This window comes from Gorilla gorilla, chromosome 1 (genome assembly GCF_029281585.2).
Source record: "Gorilla gorilla gorilla isolate KB3781 chromosome 1, NHGRI_mGorGor1-v2.1_pri, whole genome shotgun sequence".
In the NCBI taxonomy this organism is placed as follows: domain Eukaryota; kingdom Metazoa; phylum Chordata; class Mammalia; order Primates; family Hominidae; genus Gorilla; species Gorilla gorilla.
Window position 1 is genome coordinate 105,690,153 of NC_073224.2, and position 22,569 is coordinate 105,712,721.

The 22,569-nt window shown below is 53.7% G+C and overlaps 2 protein-coding genes across 18 annotated transcripts in view; one reads left to right on the forward strand and one right to left on the reverse strand.

The window, feature by feature from the left end:
- The first annotated feature begins 1,202 nt into the window (after positions 1-1,202).
- On the forward strand, positions 1,203-16,670 carry SEMA6C (semaphorin 6C). 9 transcript variants are annotated; one of them, XM_055358193.2, is made up of 20 exons: positions 1,203-1,920; positions 3,935-3,984; positions 5,702-5,873; positions 8,294-8,408; positions 8,683-8,746; positions 8,903-8,959; positions 9,651-9,752; positions 9,976-10,066; positions 10,277-10,396; positions 10,583-10,671; positions 11,308-11,525; positions 11,803-11,934; positions 12,218-12,370; positions 12,617-12,790; positions 13,072-13,218; positions 13,506-13,583; positions 13,706-13,761; positions 13,936-13,980; positions 14,326-14,421; positions 14,865-16,663. In XM_055358193.2, the coding sequence occupies exons 3-20, from the start codon at positions 5,756-5,758 to the stop codon at positions 15,896-15,898; spliced, it is 2,889 nt and encodes a 962-aa protein (XP_055214168.1). In that variant the 5' UTR covers positions 1,203-1,920; positions 3,935-3,984; positions 5,702-5,755; the 3' UTR covers positions 15,899-16,663. The 9 variants fall into 9 exon arrangements, with proteins under 9 accessions (XP_055214168.1, XP_055214167.1, XP_018877703.1 ...); XM_019022158.3 differs by lacking the exon at positions 14,326-14,421 and having other exon boundaries at positions 1,208-1,924; positions 14,865-16,670; XM_063693230.1 differs by lacking the exon at positions 14,326-14,421 and having other exon boundaries at positions 1,208-1,920; positions 14,865-16,670.
- Positions 16,671-18,223: 1,553 nt separating this feature from the next.
- The window catches only part of GABPB2 (GA binding protein transcription factor subunit beta 2), a 57,484-nt gene continuing 53,138 nt past the window's right edge, over positions 18,224-22,569 (reverse strand). For all 9 annotated transcript variants that reach the window (XM_055358610.2, XM_055358664.2, XM_055358673.2 and 6 more), the window contains one exon: positions 18,224-19,533. In XM_055358610.2, coding sequence (XP_055214585.1) covers positions 19,375-19,533 — 159 coding nt within the window. In that variant the 3' untranslated portion in view covers positions 18,224-19,374. The remainder of the gene's footprint in view (positions 19,534-22,569) is intronic.

Sequence of the window (22,569 nt, forward strand, 5' to 3'; positions counted from 1 at the left end):
TTATTGGATTGAACTGAGATTTGAGCTGGGTCCTAAAACTTTAAATGAATTACACCTTAATCCCCACTCACTCATCTATTCAATAAGCATGTATCTGAGTACCTAAACCCTGTGCTAGGAGCTGAGGAGATTTCTTTTAACCTCTCAGTGCCTCTATATTTTGAGGTGTCTTTCTCTGAAAATTTCTTTCCAGCCTTTAAAACAGCCCCAACTGTCTGACAGTTTGCTGAATTGCCTTGGACCCAAGATCCCTCGGCCGTTAATTCTGTGTAGATATTGTCCCTGTTTATCTTCTTCTATTTTTTTAGATCTGACTTTACTGAGTTACTGTTCATCTTACTGGTTCACCTGGCCTTAAATCTGTCTCTCTGTCTCTCTCTCTCTTTCTCTGTGTGTGTGTGTGCACATGTGTGAGTATGTTTAGGTCTCTTGCGTACTCGCTGTGGGGCTTAGCCTAGTTGTTGATACTCCCCTCCCTGATCACAGTCCAGTTAAGTCTGGCCTAAAGTGGCAAACCCCTTCCCACTCCTTTCCTCTAGTCCAGAGTCCAAGATGTGGGTAGAAGTGTTCAGTCAGATAAAACTATCTGAGAATGCCAGTGTCTCCCAGGCCACCCACTTTCCTGGAGAATTTTGAGAATGTCTTTTGTCCCAGCCCCACATAGAGAAGAATCCTACCAGGCAATACCAAGGTACCAAGCAATCCTGTCTGTAGTAGTTTATTCTTCCTCCTCACTGACATTCCCAGGGGCTTTATGAAGGGTGGGGAGGGAGAAGGGGCAGTTTTGCTGTTTGGAGGGATGTCAGGGTCCTCTGAGGAAAGGTGGGACGTATGTCTGTGGGGCAGGAAGGCTGTGTGGGTTACTTTATCAGGTCTTAGCGTTGCTACTCTTTGTGTCTTTCTCTGAGTCAGTCTTGATTTCCACATCTGTTTTGGCTTCAGCCTCTCTCACCTGCCCTCTTCCATTACCCAACAGCCTGACTGCTAGCTAGTTCTTGCCATAGTGGCCCAAACTCATGCTGCTTTGTAGAGGTGGGAGGGGAGGAGATCATGGAAACAAGGGAAACCTCCTGCTGACACCTTCCTTTCCTTTCCCAGGCCTCCAGCCCCCACGCGCATGCTAGGCCTCCTTATCCGGGTCAGGACGAACCAGAGGAGGCCTACGGGGAGAAATAAGGAGACAGAGGGACAACACATAGAGAGGAGCAACAGAGAGTTGGGGGCAGAGTCAGGGAGATGCGGGATGCGCCCTCGGGAGCAAGGTCGCCCAAGCCGTATAGGAGGGGAAGGGAGGACGGATCGCGCAGGCTCTGACAGCCCAGCCCAGCCCCGCGAGGCTCCCAGGTTTCCTGTCTGTTTCTCCTCCCAGCTCCTCTTCCTCTCTTGTGAAATTTCTCCCCAGAGCCTCTCCTGTGCCAGCCTGTCTCTGCTTCTGTATGTATTTCTTCCTCTGCCCGGTGTCGGCGACTGTCCGTGGGTCTCTCCATCTCGCGTCTGTCTCTGGTCTCCAGTTCAGCCTCCCGGCCTGGCCCTCTGGGTGGACGGTGCTCCTGGCGCCCCTCCCCGGGCGGCACTATTGGCGGAGAGGTGACGAGAAGGCGGTGTCTAGCCGCCCTCCGAGGGCGGGATTAGTCGCGGCGACCCAAAGGCGGGCAGGAGGTGGGCCCGGCTGGGAGGCGGGCGGGGCCGCTGGGGCCGAGCCCAGAGCCCCGGGCGGTCGCATTGTTTTCCTCCGCGGATCCGCGGCTGGACTTGGACCCAGGGCTCTCCCGACAGCGCCCCGGAACCCAAATTCAAGCACCATCCAATTCGGACGCTCATCGCATCTCGCCTGAGCACAACCACGGATTGCGAACTCGGCGCAGCGCGTGGCCGCTGGCCGCCCGCGGCGATCTCGATCCCGCTGACCCGAATCCTGGAGCAAGTACCCAGGGCAGGGAAGGGGCTGCGGGGAGGCGGGGAGGGAGCAGGAGGGCGCGGCCGGCGGGGGGCAAGCTTCTGAAGCGCTAGGGGACCAGGGAGGGTATCGGCGCCCGGTGTGCCTGGCTGACGGAGAGGGTCAACGAAATTGGGGTGCAGGGAGGAAAGAGGGACAGTGGCCGAGCCGCGTAACTGTACTGGTGAGAGCAGAGTCTGGGCACCTCGTTCAATTGGGCTTTCGTCCAGTCGCATCCCGCTGGACTGGGAAGCGCGAAAAGGGATTATTTGAGGCGCGCTCCGTAGAGAGGGTGGAAAACCTGGCCCCTTGCTTTCCCAGCAAGGAAACTAGGGCTCCGAGACCCACGGAGAACTAGACCCTCCTGACGCCCCTGAAGGGATGGGAAGAGGGGCGCATCGTTCCGGACTTTGTGTCACGGGTGCTCCTCTGTCCTTGTGCAAGCCGGAATCTGAGCACCCTCTGAAGGGTTGGCTCGTGCAAAGAGGCGGCGAATGGGGCCCTCGAGCAACATCGGTCCCAGCGCCTATCTCCTTCCTTCAGCCCGCTCTGCCCGGGGCTTTGTTAGACTGAGGTCTCCCAAGGAGGACATCCGAGCTGGCAACTGCCTCCTGAGCCCACGGTCCCCACTGAGCGCCGGCCTCAGGCCCGCCCTCGTCGGTTCTCAGCCTCTGGCCCTGTTTCCCTGGCCTGGGAGACCCGCCTCCGCTCCCCAACCCCCGCTCCCATCCCCTCTCCGTCTGCGCCTGCAGGCCCCTCCAGCCCCTCCTCTCGCTAACGTGGCTCTGGGACCCGGTCCCGGCCCAGACTCTGCTACCGGCCCCTCCTCGGAGCCCCGGATCCGGTGAGGGGGAGACACGTCGAGCCCCTGGCCCTAGGCCCACCTCTTTTCGAGGCTCTAGACACCTGGATTGTCCTGGTTGGGGGTTGGGTGGGAAGGAGGGTAGGTGCTGAGTGTGGGGCTAAGAGTGGGGGAAATGGCTTGGAGAAAGTAAAGCTCCGGTTCCACAGGCCCCTTGGCGCGACCCTGCTCCCTCTGAGGAAGGTGGACTGGGGCGGGCGACCAGCCCAAAGGCTTCCTGCTATTGTCCCCAGCCCAGTCTCCCCTTCTCCATCCCTTCCACAGCTCTCCTAGACTCTAGCTGTGACCCCAGCCACTCCCCAGAGGTGGCTTCGGGGCCAGGAGAGAGAAGGGCTGTTTCCTCTTCCCAGCAACGGGAGGATCTGGAAAGGGGAGAGTCGGCCAGGTCTCTCCCATGTGCTTCAGATGGGGTGTGTGAAGCAGCTAGGATTCTTCCAGGGCAGAGTGATCTTTTCTCCAGGCCAGGAGTTGAGGAGCTGACCAGATGCTGCTCCCCAGAAACAGCTACAAGAAGCCCTCTTAAAGGTGTATCATAGTTGAGTCTAGAGGGCCAATGCAAAGGCCAGCCAAGTGTTTTTAGAGACTGGACTAATCCAGCCTAAAGTGGGGTGTGAGTGTGTGTGTGTGTGTGTGTGTGTGTGTGTGTGTGTAGACTGGGTGGAAGGGAGGCATAGCCTGCTCTCTCAGGGAGGAAGGAAAGGGCTGAGGGTGCTTGCTATCAGATCATTTTGCCTGGAAATGAAGAGCATGTAAATGAGATGCAAATTAGCCTCTATTGTCCCTAGCTAAGGCGCTTTTGCTAAGAAGGCTGTTGGATTCTGAAGGCCTTAACATGGGAGTGGTCGCCATGCCCCACAAACTCTCCCAGTGACCCTGTTTGCCAAGGCTAGCCCTGTAGTTCTAGCAGTTTCTAGAAAGGGGCCATCCCCTTCCCCTACATCTCTGGGCATAAAGCCACCAGCACCTTTGTAACCAAACTATTAAGAAGTGTCATCAGCCCCCTCCCATTTTCAAGGCAGCATCTCCCCTACCCAAGCGTCAGCAGACTTTTCTTGAATGTTTACATTTACTTGTAAGGGATGTGGTAAGGGGAGCATAATGCAGTCTCTTCTCTCCTTTGTCCTGTCTTCCATCAGGTCAGAGGTTTCCTATCCCCCTCAAGCCCCCACAGGAGTCACCAACCCAGGTAAGGAAAGGGCAGCAGCTCCTGAGGGCAGGGGGTGGAAGCAGGCATGAGCAGGGAGCAGAAAGAGGGGCTGGCTCTTCTCCCCACTTGCCAGAGACCAAAGTTGTTTCCAGGGTGAAGATACCAGTTGCTCAGGGCAACTTGGAGGCAGGGGGGTGGTGGGGAGAGCAGGTTGGGGAGGATGAGAGACAAGCTATGTCCCTTTCTCTTCCTTTCTCTTCCCCTGGGAACAACAGTATCCGGAAACATGTCGGTGGAGGGAGGAAGGCCCAGCCTTTCAACACCAGAGGGTCGTTAGCTAGCTGCTACTCTGCCCTGGGGAAGGGGGGTCATCATTAGGTGTTCCTACTCTTTTCCTTTCTTCAGCTGTCTTGGGGCCCCACCTGACGTCAGCCTCCCCACCAGTGATGCTGGATTGGGGGTGGGGGGACACTTGGGTCCTGGCTGGGAGAGTAGAATTACTGGGGAGATGGAAGGGGGCTTGGCCTGGAAGCTTAGGGTCTGTTTTAGGGGACACGGTGGGATGGGCAACTATGGATTGGTGAAGGATAGTTATCTGTTCACAAAAGAAAGGAGTCTCACCCTTCTTGACCTGATTTTTGGAGCCGACCAAGTCCCTCACTTCAATTTTAGGGGAAGGCAGGAAGCTGGTGTATACCTCCTACTGTGGGCCCCAGCCAGGGTCTTTTGGCTGAGGGAGGCTGATGGGTGGAAGGAGACGTGTCTCACCATCTCTTCCACCATATCCATCCTTTCCTGGACTTTGGGCTACAATTATCTGCCTGTCACTGAATAATTTATATTTTAATTTCAGAGGCAGATGAGGGAAGGAAGGGAAAGAGGGGCACGTTTAGCCATTTTGCTTCACTAGTCCCTTGTACCCCTGGCTTCTCATAGGGGGTGGGTCTGCTCTTCCCCCCTCAAGTACATGCACTGGTTCTTAGGAGCCAGGGAAGGAGCAGGGGGCTAGAGAGCCTGGAGGGGGTAGCACAGTGGTCGGGCAGACAGCTGCAGCCAGAGCTAAATTTAGCCTCTGATCTGGCTTTGATGCAGATTCATTTTTGGCGAAGACAGTCCCCCCCACCAACTCTCCTCCCTACTCAGTTCTTCCCTAGCAGTGGGAAGGGCCCCCGAAGCATGAGCTTAGACCAGCACAGTGACCTCTAGGCTGCCTCCCCCAACTCTGTCTTCCTCAACTCTAGAAAGGACAGTGTCAGCCACACAGCTGCCCCCGCCTAGGCGCAGTGCCTGCATTGCTCCCAGGGTGCCGTGGGGGTCTGGGAGGGAGGGGGAGTCAGACATGGTGCCCTTTTCCTCCTCCCAGTGCCAAGGAGTCACTATTTATAACTTTAAGGCTTCAGTCTCTAATTATAGCTGAGAAGGGGTTAGCAAGAGGGGGGCCAGGAGGTGTCACCTACTGAATGTCCCAGACCCAGTCAGGAGAGAAGAGGAAAAGCTGAGATGGGGGTGGGTGTGTCCTGTCCTTACCTGGGGTCATGCATGCAGGCCTCACACCAGCCAGTTTGGGCCAGTTGCAGAGGGAAGGGCTTTGAGTGACAATGACAGCTGGCTGGAACTAGGGCAGTGCTGGAGAGAGGGTTCTTTTCCCCCACCCCACAGGGTCTTCTGGGGATACACCAGGAGAGGAGCCTGCTGGCTTGCTTCAGGGGAGAGGGAACTTCACTCCTCCCCCACTTTTCCCTGTCTCCCCTTTCAGGGCCGGCTTATGGGTGAGGGGGCACCCCCTGGGGCCTGAGCTGCCCCACACAGGATGCCCCGTGCCCCCCACTTCATGCCCTTGCTGCTACTGCTGCTGCTGCTCTCACTTCCCCATACTCAGGCCGCCTTTCCCCAGGACCCCCTCCCTCTGTTGATCTCTGACCTTCAAGGTGAGTGCCCAGTACCTACCTTGCCCCATCTCTGTGAACAATTAGAGACTGAGACCCCCTGTGTGGGAGGCAAGGTGCAGGAAGGCTCCCAGCCTCAAGGAAGCTAACAGCCAGACCAGCAAAAAGAAGGAAACAGGTAGAGTGAGCTGACACCTCCTGCCAGCTGCTTCTCATCCCTGGGCCTGGTTTCTTCACTTAGAGGCAGCATCGTGTGGAGGTTAAGAGCATGGACTCTCCAGGAGATTGAGACCATCCTGGCTAACACGGTGAAACCCCGTCTCTACTAAAAACACAAAAAAAATAGCCGGACATTGTGGCAGGCGCCTGTAGTCCCAGCTACTCGGGAGGCTGAGGCAGGAGAATGGCATGAACCTGGAAGGCGGAGCTTGCAGTGAGCGGATATCGCTGCACTCCAGCCTGGGCAACAGAGCGAGACTCCGTCTCAAAAAAAAAAAAAAAAAAGAACATAGACTCTCAGCTAGACCAAACCTTAGCAGGTTTGAATCCCTGCCAAGCTGCTCACTAGCTGTGTGACCTTGGTTAAGTTACTTAACGTTTCTTTGTCTCAGTCTCCTCAGCTGTAAAATGAATATAATAGTATTCTGAGCCAGTGGTGGGTACTCAGGAGGCTGAGGCAGGAAGATCACTTGAGCCCAGGATGTAGTGCTCTGTGATGGCGCCTGTGAATAGCCACTGCAGTCCAGCCTGGGCAACACAGCCAGAGTCATCCCACCCCCCAACCCCCTATCCCATCTCTTTAAAAAAAAAAAAAAAAAAAGCCAATTAAAAAAAAAAAAAGTCAGCCGGGCACGGTGGCTCACACCTGTAATCCCAGCACTTTGGGAGGCCAAGGTGGGCAGATCACCTGAGGTCAGGAGTTCGAGACCTGCCTGGCTAACATGGTGGAACCCCGTTTCTACTAAAAATACAAAAAATTAGCCAGGCTTGGTGGCGTGTGCCTGTAACCCCAGCTACTCGGGTGGCTGAGGCAGGAGAATTGCTTGAACCCAGGAGGCGGAGGTTGCAGTGAGCCGAGATCGCACCATTTCACTCCAGCTTGGGCAACAAGAGTGAAGCTCCGTCTCAAAAAACAAAAAACAAAAGTCTTCTACCTCATGGAATTATTTAGGGATTAAATGAGGTTATACATGTAAAGTGCTGAGAAGACTGTATGGCACAAAGTAAATGCTTTATATGTGTTTGCTGTTATTCTTAGCTACATAGAGAAGGTCTAATACTAGTTTAGTGGTTCCCAACACCTCTTACTCGCCTCTCTACCACTGGTACCACCAATAAGCCCACCATGATAGAAAACATAAACCCACTTTTTCTGAGAAGAACCTTTATCTATTTGCAGTTCCGGTTATATTTGTAGGATTTAGAGTAATTTTAAGGATAGAGGAACTGCAGTTGGGTTACTGGGAGTAATTGTTGAGGGATATATAAGAATAGCAAACACTCCTATGTGCTAGAAGCAGCTCCAAGCACATTATAAATTTTTTTTTTTTTTTTTGAGACAGAGTCTTGCACTGTTGCCCAGGCTAGAGTGCAGTGGCGTGATCTTGGCTCACTGCAAGCTCCGCCTCCTGGGTTCACGCCATTCTCCTGCCTCAGCCTCCCGAGTAGCTGGGACTACAGGCGCCTGCCACCACGCCTGGCTAATTTTGTTTCTGTATTTTTAGTAGAGATGGGGTTTCACCATGTTAGCCAGGATGGTCTCGATCTCCTGACCTTGTGATCCGCCCGCCTCGGCCTCCCAAAGTGCTGGGATTACAGGCGTGAGCCACCGCTCCCAGCTGAGCACATTATAAATGTTAAATCATTTATCCCTGAACTCTGGCTATCCTTTGACCACTGATGACTGTGGTTTCCACCACGATCAGGCCAGGTGGATGCTGGAGGTGAGGTGGTCAGAGGAGGCAGAAACCTTGGAGGGCTGAGGTGGCCTGTGAAGAGCCTTGAGGGGAGGGTGCAGAGGGCTGGGAGAAACGGAGTGAATAAATGCTCCAGTGGGACAGTGCACAAGGTAGGAGTGAAAGGAAATTGCTAGCCCTAAGGCAGTTCCAAGAAGGGACTAGGCTCAACTCCAGAGGCAGACAGACCTGGATCTGAATCCTGATACCTGCCACTTCCCAGCTAAATGAGCAAATTCCTAAATGGCTTCTAGTCTCAGGCTCCTCATCTGTAAAATGGGGCCAAAGCTACCTCATAGGACCATGTATTAAATGAGACAATGCGTGTAAAGTGCTAACACTGTGTTTGGCAGAGATTAAGTACTCAGTGTTATTGGTATTAAGAATAGCTTTTGGGCACTCTAACCTCACACATCCACTGTGTCCACTGCTGGGTTTCATCTGGTTGGAGAGGGTGTTGGGGAAGTTTGTGGTATCCTCAGAACCCTATCTCTCTGTGTCCTCTAGGTACTTCCCCATTATCCTGGTTTCGGGGCCTGGAGGATGATGCTGTGGCTGCAGAACTTGGGCTGGACTTTCAGAGATTCCTGACCTTGAACCGGACCTTGCTAGTGGCTGCCCGGTAAACTGGCCGTGGCACAGTTGTGGGGCAGACATGCATGCTCCTGGGCAGACTTAGGACCTGTATGGCCACTGTAGCATCTTGCAGGGGACACATGCAGGTGCACAAGCCACGGGGTGTGGACATGCTTGGACCCAGAGCACAAATGCCAAGGCATGGAGGAAGGGGGAGGGGGAGGGCCAGAAGGTCTGCACTGTTTGTCCCTGAACAGCTGACTGTGGGTAAAGTGGGGTGCCTTGACTAGGCTCTGACCCCTCCTTACCTACCCCCTCAGGGATCACGTTTTCTCCTTCGATCTTCAAGCCGAAGAAGAAGGGGAGGGGCTGGTGCCCAGCAAGGTGAGGGGCTGTGTGGGAAGAGGTGCAGACGTGGAGATGAGGCTGGGAAAGGTCTAATGTGGGTCAGGTGGGTGGGAAGAAGAATCCAAAAGGAGCCATAATGTGAGGAGGGAACCCAGTTGCCCATGATTTTCCCTCTTCAACTTATCCCTTCAGTATCTAACATGGAGAAGCCAAGATGTGGAGAACTGTGCTGTACGGGGAAAGCTGACGGTAAGGAGTGAGACGAGAATGTGGAGGGAAGGAGAGGATTACTCTGCCCCCAGTCTCTGTCCAACTGGTCCTCTACTATGCCCAATTTCCTTCACACTTTTTCCATCCCAGGCCACAGGGGAAAATGAGAAGGAAAGAGAATTCCTGATTTTCAGTTTCTCTTACATGCCTCACAAAAAAGAAAAGTGAGGCTCAGAGAGGCCAAAGGATTTGCAGAAGGCCAGAGGGCCAGCAAACAGCTTATTTGGGACTTTATCTCACATTGCTCTGTTGGGCTCAAGAGGAGTAGCCCACCTTTCTTTCTTTTTTTTTCTTCTTTTTTTTTTTTTGAGACGGAGTCTCAGTCTGTTGCCCAGACTGGAGTGCAATGGCACGATCTCGGCTCACTGCAACCTCCGCCTCCATGGTTCAAGCATTTCTCCTGCCTCAGCCTCCCAAGTAGCTGGGATTACAGGCACATGCTGCTACACCCAGCTAATTTTTTTGTATTTTAGTAGAAATGGGGTTTCACCGTGTTGCCCAGGCTGGTCTTGAACTCCTGAACTCAGGCAACCTGCCCACCTTGGCCTCCCAAAGTGCTAGGATTACAGGCGTGAGCCACCACGCCCGCCCTGTAAGCCCACCTTTCTATTACCTCCTGTTCTCAGTCCCAGGACCCTCTGTCACTGACCTAGAATTTTGGGTTCTCTAGGACGAGTGCTACAACTATATTCGTGTTCTTGTTCCCTGGGACTCCCAGACGCTCCTTGCCTGTGGAACGAACTCATTCAGCCCTGTGTGCCGCAGCTATGGGGTACAAAAGAGAGGGTGGGGGTTAGGATGGGAGTTGGGGGGACCCCAAGATGGGCAATGGGTTTGATGGGAAAGGACCAAGGACTGCGGCTGGGGAATGGGAGTGCCCAGAATGCAAGGGTCCAGAGGGGCTGGGGAGGAGGCAACGGGACAGGAGGGAATAGGCTATGGTGCCAGACTCCAAGACCCTAAAGGTTCCAGGCATCTGCTCCCTCTGCCCCCAGATAACTTCGCTGCAGCAGGAGGGTGAGGAACTGAGTGGGCAGGCTCGATGCCCCTTTGATGCCACCCAGTCCAACGTGGCCATCTTTGCAGGTGTGCAACTGGGCATGTGAGAAGAAAGCATGTGGCTGGAGGGAGCTCCCACCTTAGCTCCTCTCCCAGTGGGTCTTTCCCCCATTCCCCTGAGTGGAGGGTTGAGGTAGGGGCCAGGGCCAGGCCTAGGTAGGGGTGCAGGAGGCCCAAGAAGAGGCAGGATACAGATCCCTGAGCCCTCCCCTGACCCCACTCCACCCATCCCTCCAGAGGGCAGCCTGTACTCAGCCACAGCTGCGGATTTCCAGGCCAGTGATGCTGTAGTTTACAGAAGCCTTGGGCCCCAGCCCCCACTCCGCTCCGCCAAGTATGACTCCAAGTGGCTCCGAGGTCAGGGCGGGCCTGGGGAAAGGAGACTGTTATTGGGGAGGAGGCACAGAGGGAGGACTGTGGCGGGGAGCAGGCAAATGGTGTGGTAGTGTGTATGTATGCAATGGGGAGAGCGGTGTGGGACCAGGAGCTTCTGAGCAGGTACAGATACTCTTCTATACCCTTTCCTGTCATTCCCCATCTTAGAGCCACACTTTGTCCAGGCCTTGGAGCATGGAGACCATGTCTACTTCTTCTTCCGCGAGGTCTCTGTGGAGGATGCTCGGCTGGGGAGGGTAAGGAGGTGGGCATCAGGGTGGGTAGCTGGAGGGTTCTGCTGGATCCTGAGGAGCCAGTCTGAGTGGGAGGAGAGCTCCTGACCATAATCTCCACAAAGCAATCCCCTGGACTCTCACCCCTCAACTTGGAATAGCCCCAAGCCCTCTGACCCCACATCCTGCTTGTCCCTCACCCTTGACCCAAGTTGACCTACCATGCCATACCCTTCATTCACTGTGCCCCTCACATTGCTCCCTTGGTGCTCTTTTTTTTTTTTTTTTTGAGACGGAGTCTTGCTCTGTCGCCCAGGCTGGAGTGCAGTGGTGCCATCTTGGCTCACTGCAAGCTCCGCCTCCTGGGTTCACGCCATTCTCCTGCCTCAGCCTCCCGAGCAGCTGGGACTACAGGTGCCCACCACCACGCCCGGCTAATTTGTTTGTATTTTTAGTAGAGACGGGGTTTCACCGTGTTAGCCAGGATGGTCTCGATCTCCTGACCTCGTGATCCACCCACCTCAGCCTCCCAAAGTGTTGGGATTACAGGCGTGAGCCACCGTGCCCAGCCCCTTACTGCTCTTAACTCACCACACTCCTTGCACACAGCTGGCCCTGTGGGTCTGTCTCACCATTGTCTACTCCACTCTCCTCCCCTAGGTGCAGTTCTCCCGCGTAGCCCGAGTATGTAAACGTGACATGGGCGGCTCGCCTCGGGCCTTGGACCGCCACTGGACATCCTTCCTGAAGCTTCGGCTCAATTGCTCTGTCCCTGGGGACTCTACTTTCTATTTTGACGTTTTACAGGCCTTGACTGGGCCTGTGAACCTGCATGGCCGCTCTGCTCTCTTTGGGGTCTTCACCACCCAGACCAATAGGTTGGTACTAGGCTGACTAGTGTGACCCAATCTGTCCCCTGCCTCACCAGCCTCCAAACTCCCCTTTCACAGCCTACTGATGAGGCAGTTAAGGGAACCTCCGAACAAAGCCAGTTTGCTGTGTTGCCATTTTTTCTCCTAGTGTGGCACCCAGTGGCTGCCCCACCTCCTCAGTCTCTACCTCTTAACGTGGTATGAAGGGTGCCACCACTTCTTCCTGGGGGAAGTTGTGCAGTTCCTTTCAGCACCTATCCTGCATCTTTTCTGGCTCCTCCAGCATCCCTGGCTCTGCCGTCTGCGCCTTCTACCTGGATGAGATTGAGCGTGGGTTTGAGGGCAAGTTCAAGGAGCAGAGGAGTCTGGATGGGGCCTGGACTCCTGTGTCTGAGGACAGAGTTCCCTCACCCAGGTACCCAGGATGGAGTTGTTTTTGTGGGGGCAGAAGCAAGCAGCGTCTGCCCCCAAGATGGGATTGTGAGGAGGTAGTGAGATGTCCAAGCCTCAGGGTGGGGAGCTATAGTGGGGTGGCAGTGGGGCCGAAGAGCTGCGGCAGGGAAGGGGACAGTGCTATGAGTGTCTGTGTGGAGGGGGAGCAAGGCTTTCCAGTCAGGTTTGGGAGCAGTAGGGGGCACAGAGGTTAACTAAGCTCCAGCTCCCAGTCCAAAGGCAGCCCCTTCCCATTCACCCACCAGGCCAGGATCCTGTGCAGGAGTAGGGGGAGCTGCCTTGTTCTCCTCTTCCCGAGACCTCCCTGATGATGTCCTGACCTTCATCAAGGCTCACCCACTGCTGGACCCCGCTGTACCACCTGCCACCCATCAGCCTCTACTCACTCTCACTAGCAGGTATGGGGCTGAAAAACACTGACCACTGCCTCCCTGTTCTCAGCCACCCTCCTCTTTCTTTGACCCAACAAGGTAAACCGCATTGGTGGGAGGAAGAACTTGTGAAAGTAGAAGGGAGAGAGCTAAGAAGGCAACCCGGGGGCCTGGGGGAAGGGCACAGGCACAGCTACCAAGGCAGTTGAGCTCTCCCTGAAATGCTCAGGTTTCCACTAGACAGGTTTCCTGACCTGAGGCCCTTTCCTCCAGGGCCCTACTGACCCAAGTAGCTGTGGATGGCATGGCTGGTCCCCACAGTAACATCACAGTCATGTTCCTTGGCTCCAATGATGGGACAGTGCTGAAGGTGCTGCCCCCAGGTGGGCGATCCGGGGGACCTGAGCCCATCCTCCTGGAAGAGATTGATGCCTACAGCCCTGCCCGGTGAGGCCTTTGGAGGGCAGGCCCCCTGCAAAGCAGGGATGGGATGGGAGGTAGTAGCTGCAGATTCGGGAATAGGTTGGAAACATCAACATTGGCTTTTGCAGGGTGGGAGCTCTGGGCTAGACAGGCTTGGCGAGAAGACTGGACAGTGTGGTAGGGCAGGGCAGCTCCATGGGTCGTGCTCAGTTGCTTGTGTGCCTCCCCGCTTTCTGTTCTTCCACTCACTCAGGGAAAAGGTAGCCTCATCTGTCCATCTCTGGTTCCTTCTGGCCTCATCCTAGGTGCAGTGGGAAGCGGACAGCCCAAACAGCACGACGGATCATAGGGCTGGAGCTGGACACTGAGGGTCACAGGCTTTTTGTGGCTTTTTCTGGCTGTATTGTCTACCTCCCTCTCAGCCGGTGTGCCCGGCATGGGGCCTGTCAGAGGTGAGAGGGGCCTGAGGCCAGGCCCTGTGTGGGCAAACTCCCCGGGCCAGCAAGAGCACAGAAACACAGGTCTTTAGGGTGGCAGGAAAACACAGGGGATGGCTGTGGGGTGCCTAAGTACCTCAAGCATTCTGAAGGTGGGCAGCAACCAGGGTGTGGAGAGACTGAGGTGGACAGGAGAGAATGAGGCTGGGAGCCTCCTGTAAGCCAGGGTGGGAAAAGGCAGCAGAATGGAAAGTGACTGGAGTAGAAAGGGATCCAGCCTCACACACCTCCGTTTTCCCTAGGAGCTGTTTGGCTTCTCAGGACCCATACTGTGGATGGCATAGCTCCAGGGGCTGTGTGGATATCAGGGGATCTGGTGGGTAAGTGATGGGTCCTTGGGTTTCCTGAGCATAAAATTCCCCACCAATAAGACAAGCTGAGGGCCAGAGTGGGAGATAGGGACAACGTACAGAATTCTACAGCCACTTCGTTTTCCTCCTAGGACTGATGTGGATCAGGCTGGGAACCAGGAATCCATGGAGCATGGTGACTGCCAAGGTAAACAGAAGAGGCAGCTGCTGTTGCAGCCAAAGCTGCACATGGCCATGATGGCCACAGACACCATCCCAGGCTTGGCCTTTTGTCCTTCTCTCCTTCTGTGGCACAGTCACCCCATCCGTTCTTCATGAAGCTTCTCTTTCCCCCCATCTTCACCCTGTCCCTTCTTCATAGATGGAGCTACTGGGAGTCAGTCTGGCCCTGGGGATTCTGCTTATGGTGAGTCCTCTTGTCCCAACCTCACCTTCCCTTGCTCAGCCCACATACCTGAGTGTGTGTCCTGTAGCAGCAGCAGAGCAGCATTCTGAATACCCTGGGAGTATCGGAAAAGGGTCGGCATCCTCCAGATACCCAGCATGTAGCTCAGTACTTGGCACACAGTAGGGTACTTTTTGAACAAATAAATCAATGTCCTGCATGATGAGCCCTTCCCCAGGCCCAGAAGAAACTAGAGGCTGGCGTTCTGGACTCCTGGGTTCCACAGGAGGGAGGAAGGACCCCTGGAAGGGTGTCAGGGGTAGAGATCAAGAGCCTCACTGGCTCTGACCTGGTCTCTGCCACCAGTGCTTCCGGGTCCTGGCCCTTCCCCTGGGACCCCCAGTCCTCCCAGTGATGCCCACCCCCGGCCCCAGTCTTCCACTCTTGGAGTTCACACTCGGGGTAAGGGGGCTACTTGGGAGAGACAGGAGTGAAGTGTGGGGCTGCTGATTCTCGGAGCGTTCGAAGCCCCTCACTGAATGGTGTTTGGTGCTCACTAACGCCTGTTTGGAGCCTCCCTTCCCCAGAATTGGGCATCCCAGCCCCGAGTTCTCCTGCACGAGCAGTTTTTGGCAGTTGCTCTTGGCATGGCTACAGGGGCCAGAAGTGGGATGGGGAATCCCCAGGCCCAAGCTCTGGCCTGAGTGTGAGGGGGTAGTGCGTGGGCTGTATGCTGAGGAGTCAGGAGAGGTGAATCCTGAGGATGGTGGAGGCTGTAGGAGTGAGGCTGAGTAGCAGCGGGAGGGACAATGATGTCAGGCCTGGGAACTGCCGGCGCCTCTGGGCCTAGGTCCCCCGCACCGCCTCCTCTTGGCTGAGCCTCCCTCCTCCCTCTTGGTCGGCAGGCGTGCGCCGGGACCTGCCCCCAGCCTCGGCCTCCCGCTCCGTCCCCATCCCACTCCTCCTGGCCAGTGTGGCCGCAGCTTTTGCTCTGGGCGCCTCAGCCTCTGGCCTCCTGGTCTCCTGTGCCTGTCGCCGCGCCCACCGACGTCGGGGCAAGGACATTGAGACTCCGGGGCTCCCGCGCCCTCTCTCCCTCCGCAGTTTGGCCCGGCTCCACGGTGGGGGCCCAGAGCCCCCGCCGCCCTCCAAGGACGGGGACGCGGTGCAGACGCCGCAGCTCTACACCACCTTCCTGCCGCCTCCGGAGGGCGTGCCCCCGCCGGAGCTGGCCTGCCTGCCCACCCCCGAGTCCACGCCGGAGCTGCCGGTCAAGCACCTCCGCGCCGCTGGGGACCCCTGGGAGTGGAACCAGAACAGGAACAACGCCAAGGAGGGTCCGGGCCGCTCACGGGGCGGGCATGCGGCGGGCGGGCCCGCGCCCCGCGTGCTGGTGAGGCCACCGCCGCCCGGCTGTCCCGGGCAGGCCGTGGAAGTCACCACCCTGGAGGAACTGCTGCGCTACCTGCACGGCCCGCAGCCGCCCAGAAAGGGGGCCGAGCCCCCCGCCCCTTTAACCTCGCGGGCCCTCCCGCCGGAGCCCGCCCCCGCCCTCTTGGGCGGCCCCAGCCCCAGGCCCCACGAGTGCGCCCCGCCGCTGAGGCTGGACGTGCCCCCCGAGGGCAGGTGCGCCTCTGCCCCCGCCCGGCCCGCGCTCTCCGCCCCCGCTCCCCGGCTGGGCGTCGGCGGAGGCCGGAAGTTGCCTTTCTCCGGCCACCGGGCCCCCCCTGCCCTGCTCACTCGAGTCCCCTCGGGAGGTCCCTCCAGGTACTCCGGGGGTCCCGGGAAGCACCTCCTGTACCTGGGCCGGCCCGAGGGCTACCGGGGCCGCGCCCTGAAAAGGGTGGACGTCGAGAAGCCCCAGTTGTCCCTGAAGCCTCCCCTCGTCGGGCCCTCCTCCCGCCAGGCCGTCCCGAACGGCGGCCGTTTCAACTTTTAAAAGCAGCGGCCCACGGCCTCCAGCGTGGGGAGCGCCCGAGTTCTCTCGGCCACGAGCTGGACGCTCTTCAGGACTTCTCACCGCCCCCTCGCCCCGCACCTCCAGCCTTCCCGACTCGCAGAGTCTCCCGAGGCCCCTTTTCGCCTCGGGTTTATTTATTGACTGTCTTTCCCCCTGTCCTCGACAGAGGAGTGGGAGGTGAGAAGCCCGTCCCCTCAGTGAGCCAGCATTTCAGGGGGAGCTGGCGGACTCCCACTCCCCGCTTCCTTCCAGCCAAGCTGCCTTAACTCGCCCCTCGGGGCTCCCCCAGAGACTGTGCCCCGGGCGGGCCGCGCGCGCTGTGTCCAGAGTCCTCGGGCCTCCTGGGTCTGGGACGTGCCTCTCCTACTGTGTAGGAGCCTCCGCTTCCCAATACAGCCGTGTCTGCAGCCGCTGCCTGACTTCACTCGGGCGGGGGAGGGCGGCAGTCGGTCGGCTCGCTCTGGGCGCCCTCGCTCTCTGCCTTCATCTGGGCCCTGGGCTCTCCCGGGTAATGGGATGGCTGCGGTCCCGCCGGGGGACAGTCTGGAAAGGTTTCCTAAAGGAGACGAGCGAACTAATGGTGTCGAGGTGAGCCAGGGCCCGGGGGACCCCGGTAAAGTTTAGTTGAGGCTGGGGAAGGCCCTCGGAGCTCGCTTCCAGATCGAGGTAAGAGGGACTTTCTTAAAGGCCTGGTCTATGGGATGGGGCGGCGGAGGGAATTTTTTGAGAAATAAAATGAAGCTGCAGCGTACGTTACTTGAAGTTCCACATCAGAAAATCTTGTCCTGAGGAGAATTTGGCTGGCAGATTTTGGGTTGCATGAGGGGTAGGCTACAAAAAACAGCAAAGTATTCGTCCCTGTTGGAGGCAAGGGTCTGCTCCCAGCTCTTACCTAAGGAGCGGCCCCCGCGGAGAGGGGGACGGGGAACGGGGGACGGGGGACGGGGGACGGGGGACGGGGGACGAGAGCGCGCGCGGCGTCACACGCACGCTTAGCCACCCCCCAAGAAGCCGCCGCCGCGCTCAAGCTCCGCGCGCTCAGGACCAGGTAGCGTGTAGCTGTCGTGAAGCTCCCTTTGCTCCGGTTGGGACTGGCTGCGGATACCTGTCCGTTATCCCCGGCACCAATGAGAGGGACGAACAGGACCACCTGCACCTCCCACCACCCTCGCTAACAACGCTTTAAGGCCTAACGCAGGCGGCAGCTGGTGCGGATTTACAAATCGGGTTTTTCACCCCCGCGTGGCTGCAATGTCCGCCCAGTTCGAGCCCCACATTCTCCCGCTGGCTCCGCCTGGGGGTCGGGCCAACTCTTGCTGCTAAGGAAGCCTCACCAGTCCCTTTCCCGTTTGCTACCTAAATGTCCTCGGCGGGAAACTGCTGAGAACAATTTGGGGAAGCCTGAACTTGTTCCTAGTTCCGCGCTTTATTACTTGGATCATGACTGGTCAAAACTCCGCCCGGAGCCTCCATTTGTTCATCTGAAAAATGGGGTTGAGAAGCTCAAGTACCAGAATGTGAAAACGCTTTCTAAAGGCGAAGGCATGGTATCTTGTGAGATAGTAATTCCTTCAAACTCACGCATAGGCTATTCCTATTCCTAACTTTGCGATCTGCTTTCACTAGGCAATCCCTTTCCCTTTGTATCCTTATAATTTTCACCTATAGATTTTACCCCCAGGGTTTTTTAATGTCCTCTGAACATTATTTCCATTTCAGTTAAGCTTGTCTGGCCAAATTTGGTTGTCCTCCAGAGTCTGACCTCTTTTTGCTTGGCGCTTGTTTCACCAGGTTGAAGTGGTCCTTTAGGTCTCAGTTTTTCCCGTATGGGGTGCCTTACTTAAACCAAGGTGCCTCGGGGCCAGTGCTAGTTTCCTAGATACTGGAGGAAAGCAAGCAAGGAAGGAGTAGAGAATCCAGTCACTTGACTTCATTATCCTCTTCAAACCGAAATTTTAAAGGAAGGACAAGGAAAAGTTTCAAGACTGCAGCCTTTCACAGTCCTCTGAGGGACAAAACTCAAATATAGTTCTTGCCTTGAAGGTGGTCACAAACAAAAAGGGTAAATGATCCTAAGGTTTAAATATAGACCTAAAAGAGAGATATATACAATGGAAATTTAATCTTGTAATTCTTTGCAGGCAGCAGTAATTTATAGGTTAAAGTCCTGGTTGTAGTTTAATTATAAAATATGTTCTTTTATTAGTATTTATCACTATGGTGACTTCTTTAGCCAAAGAGTATCTAAACTGAACTCTCAGAGCTAACAGAAGTAACTATGTTGCAGTGAGAGCAACAGTCCTGGGTCTCTACCTCTTGTTTTCTATGTGACCTTGGCAATTCAACCAACATCTTTGAGGCTGTTTTTTTGGTAAGGAATGGAAAGAACATATGGCAACAGGGATTTGTAAAGTACCGTATAAATATATATATTTAAATTAAGTGCTTTGTGGGAAAATTATTTGCCCAAAATAAAGCAGACTTCTACCAAGTATGCAGTTCATTAATACAGATACCTCTCCCTGATAGAGAGTAGTGAATAATAAATTAAGAGGATGAATTAAAGTAAATTATCCCTGACAACAGAAGGATAAATATGACCTCAAGGAATCTGCTAATACTCTTTTTTAAAAAATCATACCATTAGCTCAGTTTTTGTCTTTAGGAAAACCAGAATGTGCCAACGGGAGGATAGCATCATCATCCTCAGGGATTTCTAAGCTGATTTCTCAGAGGCATCCTGGGAGGTTATGGAGAAACCAGGGCCCCAGCAGACAGAGTCCATCAGTTTGTGTAAGGCTTTGGGGACTCGAATCACAGAAGGTACCACAGTCACAGAGCTTGAAAAGCTGTTCAGCATCTTGGTTTCTTTGGGGGCTAAGTCACAGGGGCCTGAGCTATTATTGTCTCTCAGGTTTTTAACTCCTTGATGTCACTGTCCCATCCATGAGAACCACACAGGTATGCGTCACTCTCTGCTACTTAATCCAGCAGTTGACCCTTCAGAACTGTTGGCTCATAAGAATATAAGGTTATATGTATGAGAGTAAGGTTCAAGTACATGGATAAAATATGAAGCCTGTAAATCTAAAAGATCACCTACCTTTACCAGGTGTATCAGACAGGGTCCCAACAGGAAATAACATTCTCAAAATAATGAAGGGCTATTTTGAAAGGTATGGGCAAAGGATAGGTCAGTAACTGGAGGCTAATAACTGTATTAGGCCTAAAAGGATAAAAGGAGTTATTGGTTTCTAGGTCCTGGAGGGGGAGAGTGCCTTGAGAGAAGCAGTGACTTTTTTTTTTTTTTTTTTTTTTTTGCGATACAGTTGCTGGAGTGCAGTGGTGTGATCTTAGCTCACCAAAACCTCTGCCTCCCAGCTTCAAGTGATTTTCGTGCCTCAGCTTCCCGAGTAGCTGAGATTACAGGAGTGCACCACTGCGCCTGGCAGATGTCAATACATTGACTTCAGTCTTTTCTCTTCCCTCAGTCTCCTGTCAGGGCTCCCTATTGGCTGAATCCAACTGGAGGCCAAAGCACAGGAAGCCCATTGATGTTCATATAGGTCAGTCTCCCAGGACAGAGAACAGGCTACAGAATAGAGGAGCGTAATCTGGAAGGAAAGAAAGAAAACATCCAGCATACCTAGAGATGAAGACCCTATTCATTCCCCACAAGAGAGATTATTTTTTACTCTTCTTGCTCAAGTATTGCTGGCCAGAAACTCTATGCAGATACCCCCAAATTAGTTTTGGAGCAAAATTTACTTTGGGGAGCTTATAGGAAGTGCTGCTTGGATCATATTTTTCTTCTCAGTTTCTTTCTTTCTTTTTTTTTTTTTTGAGACGGAGTCTTGCTCTATTGCCCAGGCTGGAGTGCAGTGGCGCAATCTCGGCTCTCTCAGTTCACTGCAATCTCTGCCTCCTGGGTTCAAGCCTCCTGCCTCAGCCTCCCGAGTAGCTGGGATTACAGGGATGTGCCACCATGCCTGGCTAATTTTTGTATTTTCAGTAGAGATGGGGTTTCACCATGTTGGCCAGGCTGGTCTCGAACTCCCAACCTCAGGTGATCTGCCCGAGTTTGGCTTTTTTTTTTTTTTTTTTCAAGATAGTGTTTCACTCTGTCACCCAGGCTGGAGTGCAGTGGCGCAACTGCGGCTTACTGCAAGCTCCGCCTCCTGCCTCAGCCTCCTTGAGTAGCTGGGACTACAGGCGCCTGCCACCACACCCAGTTAATTTTTGTGTTTTTAGTAGAGACAGGTTTTCACCATGTTAGCCAGGATGGTCTCAATTTCCTGACCTCGTGATCCGCCGGCCTTGGCCTCCCAAAATGCTAGGATTACAGGCGTGAGCCACGGCACCCGGCCCTCAGTTTCTTAAATGCAAATCTGAGATGAATTAAGCTGCCCAAGGCTAGTGAATAAAATAGCATTCTGACAAAAGGGAAATCACAGAGGAAAGTACACTAATTAACTCAATGTAGAAACTGTAGTTTTAGAAAGAACAATTTTAGCCCGGGTGCCATGGCTCACGCCTGTAATTCCAACAGTTTGGGAAGGTAAGGCAGGTGGATCCCTTGAGCTCAGGAGTTCAAGACCAGCCTGGGCAACATGGTGAAACCCTGTCTCTACCAAAAATACAAAAATTAGCCAGGCATGGTGGTGTGCACCTGTAATCCCAGCTTCTCAGTAGGCTGAGGTGGAGGATTGCTTGAGACCTGGAGGTCGAAGGTCGAGGCTGCAGTGAGCGAAGATCATGCCACTGCACTCCAGCCTGGGCAAGAGTGAGACCCTGTCTTTAAAAAGAAAAAAAAAAGGACAATTTTTACAAGTGTGTGACTCTGCAAAGTCAACCTATTTTTACAACTATATGATGAGGATAATACTCACCTTGCAAGATGGGTATTTATATGTATATGCAGAGTACCTAGCACATTGCCAGACATGTAGCAAAAGCTTAAAACATGGTGGCTATTGTTGTTATTTATAATATTGGGCCCTTTCCCAAACTTTCCTTTCCTTTACAGCACTACCCTTAAACTTTAGGACTGGTTATAGGAGCAGACTGCAACCCCACACTTTTGTTCAGAAGTCTCCCATAGTCTTAACTTACTCTATTACCTATCAAATGTCTTGCACAAGCCTTACATAGGTGTAGTTATCACTGGGTTGCTCCCACTTCAGCCTTCACCTGTATTTTTTACCTATTGATCTCCTTGGAGTAGAGGGTTCTTTTTCACAGAGGAAGGAAGTCTTAGGAAAGTTGCCCTAGTTCATAATTTTTCCCATTACTTAAGACTATCACCCAGCCGGGCACGGTGGCTCACGCCTGTAATCCCAGCACTTTGGGAGGCCAGTGCAGGTGGATCATCTGAGGTCAGGAGTTCAAGACCAGCCTGGCCAACATGGTGAAACCCCGTCTCTACTAAAAATACAAAAATTAGCTGAGTGTAGTGGTGCATGCCTATAATCCCAGCTAATAGGGAAGCTGAGGCAGGAGAATCACTTGAACCTGGGAGGCAGAGGCTGCAGTGAGCCAAGATCGTGCCACTGCACTCCAGCCTGGGCAACAGTGTGAGACTCTGTGTCAAAAAAAAAAAAAAAAAAAGAGTATCACCCATCAGAGAACTCTAGGTTCCTATCTCTCTAGTTCCCTCCAACTTTCCCATCTTGATGATTTCTCTCACCAGGATTTAATTCAACAAGATTTTTAGTTCTTTGGTTCTTAAGGCTCCACAAGTTCCTGCTTTTTTTTCTGTCAGCACAGCCAAGACTATATATATTGCTAAAGTACCTGCCAGAATTACTTTCTATTACTTGAATATGTGCACAGCATTTGCTGACTATATGTATTTACCAAAAAGAAATTATCTACATGTACCCTAGTACATGGTAGGTGTCCAATTTCCTAAATATTGACTTTGAGAACTTACTTGAGATTCCAGTCACTGAACACAGATGCTTATATGTCCTTAGCTTTGGACAGGCTCAAAGCTAATTTTGTAAAGAAAGGTATCCTTCTTGCCAACAAAACAGCTTTTCAGAACTCTATACACTAGATAGGACACCCATCTTGCTAGTCAAATTGGTCTGTTCACCACTGGCTATCAATGGGGATTGTGCTACTATCAGACTGATCCTCCTATTTTTAAATATAAATGTGTGCTGATTTTGGACTAAGATAGCAGGAAGCACCCTATTAACCAAGAATAGCTGAGAAGCTGGCAAAGTAAATCTACTCTTTCCAAGCACTCCTGAGTCTGATGTTTTTCCCCATACGTCTCAGCATTGACTTTACTCCCACACAAGGCACATAATCATTTTCTTCAGCTACTTTTCTCCTCCCTTGGTTGTTTGCTTTTAGGGAAGGGAGTGGGAAATGAGAGAAAGAAGGAAAATGTACATTTAACAAGCTGGTCAAAAGCTCTCCTCATTCTCATTTCATTTCTTACCTCAACTTGCTCTGCCTGTCAAGAATACCAGGCTGAGAGCGGTGGATAAGGAAAAGGCAATGGCCATGCATGGGTTAGTAGATCTATACCCCTCCCCCTTCAGTTAGCTCAGTTGGACAAGGAAAATGAGCCCTGTGGTTCACCTGTCATTAGAGAATAGATACAAATTTTGCCCAGGAGATGAAAACAAATTCAATGA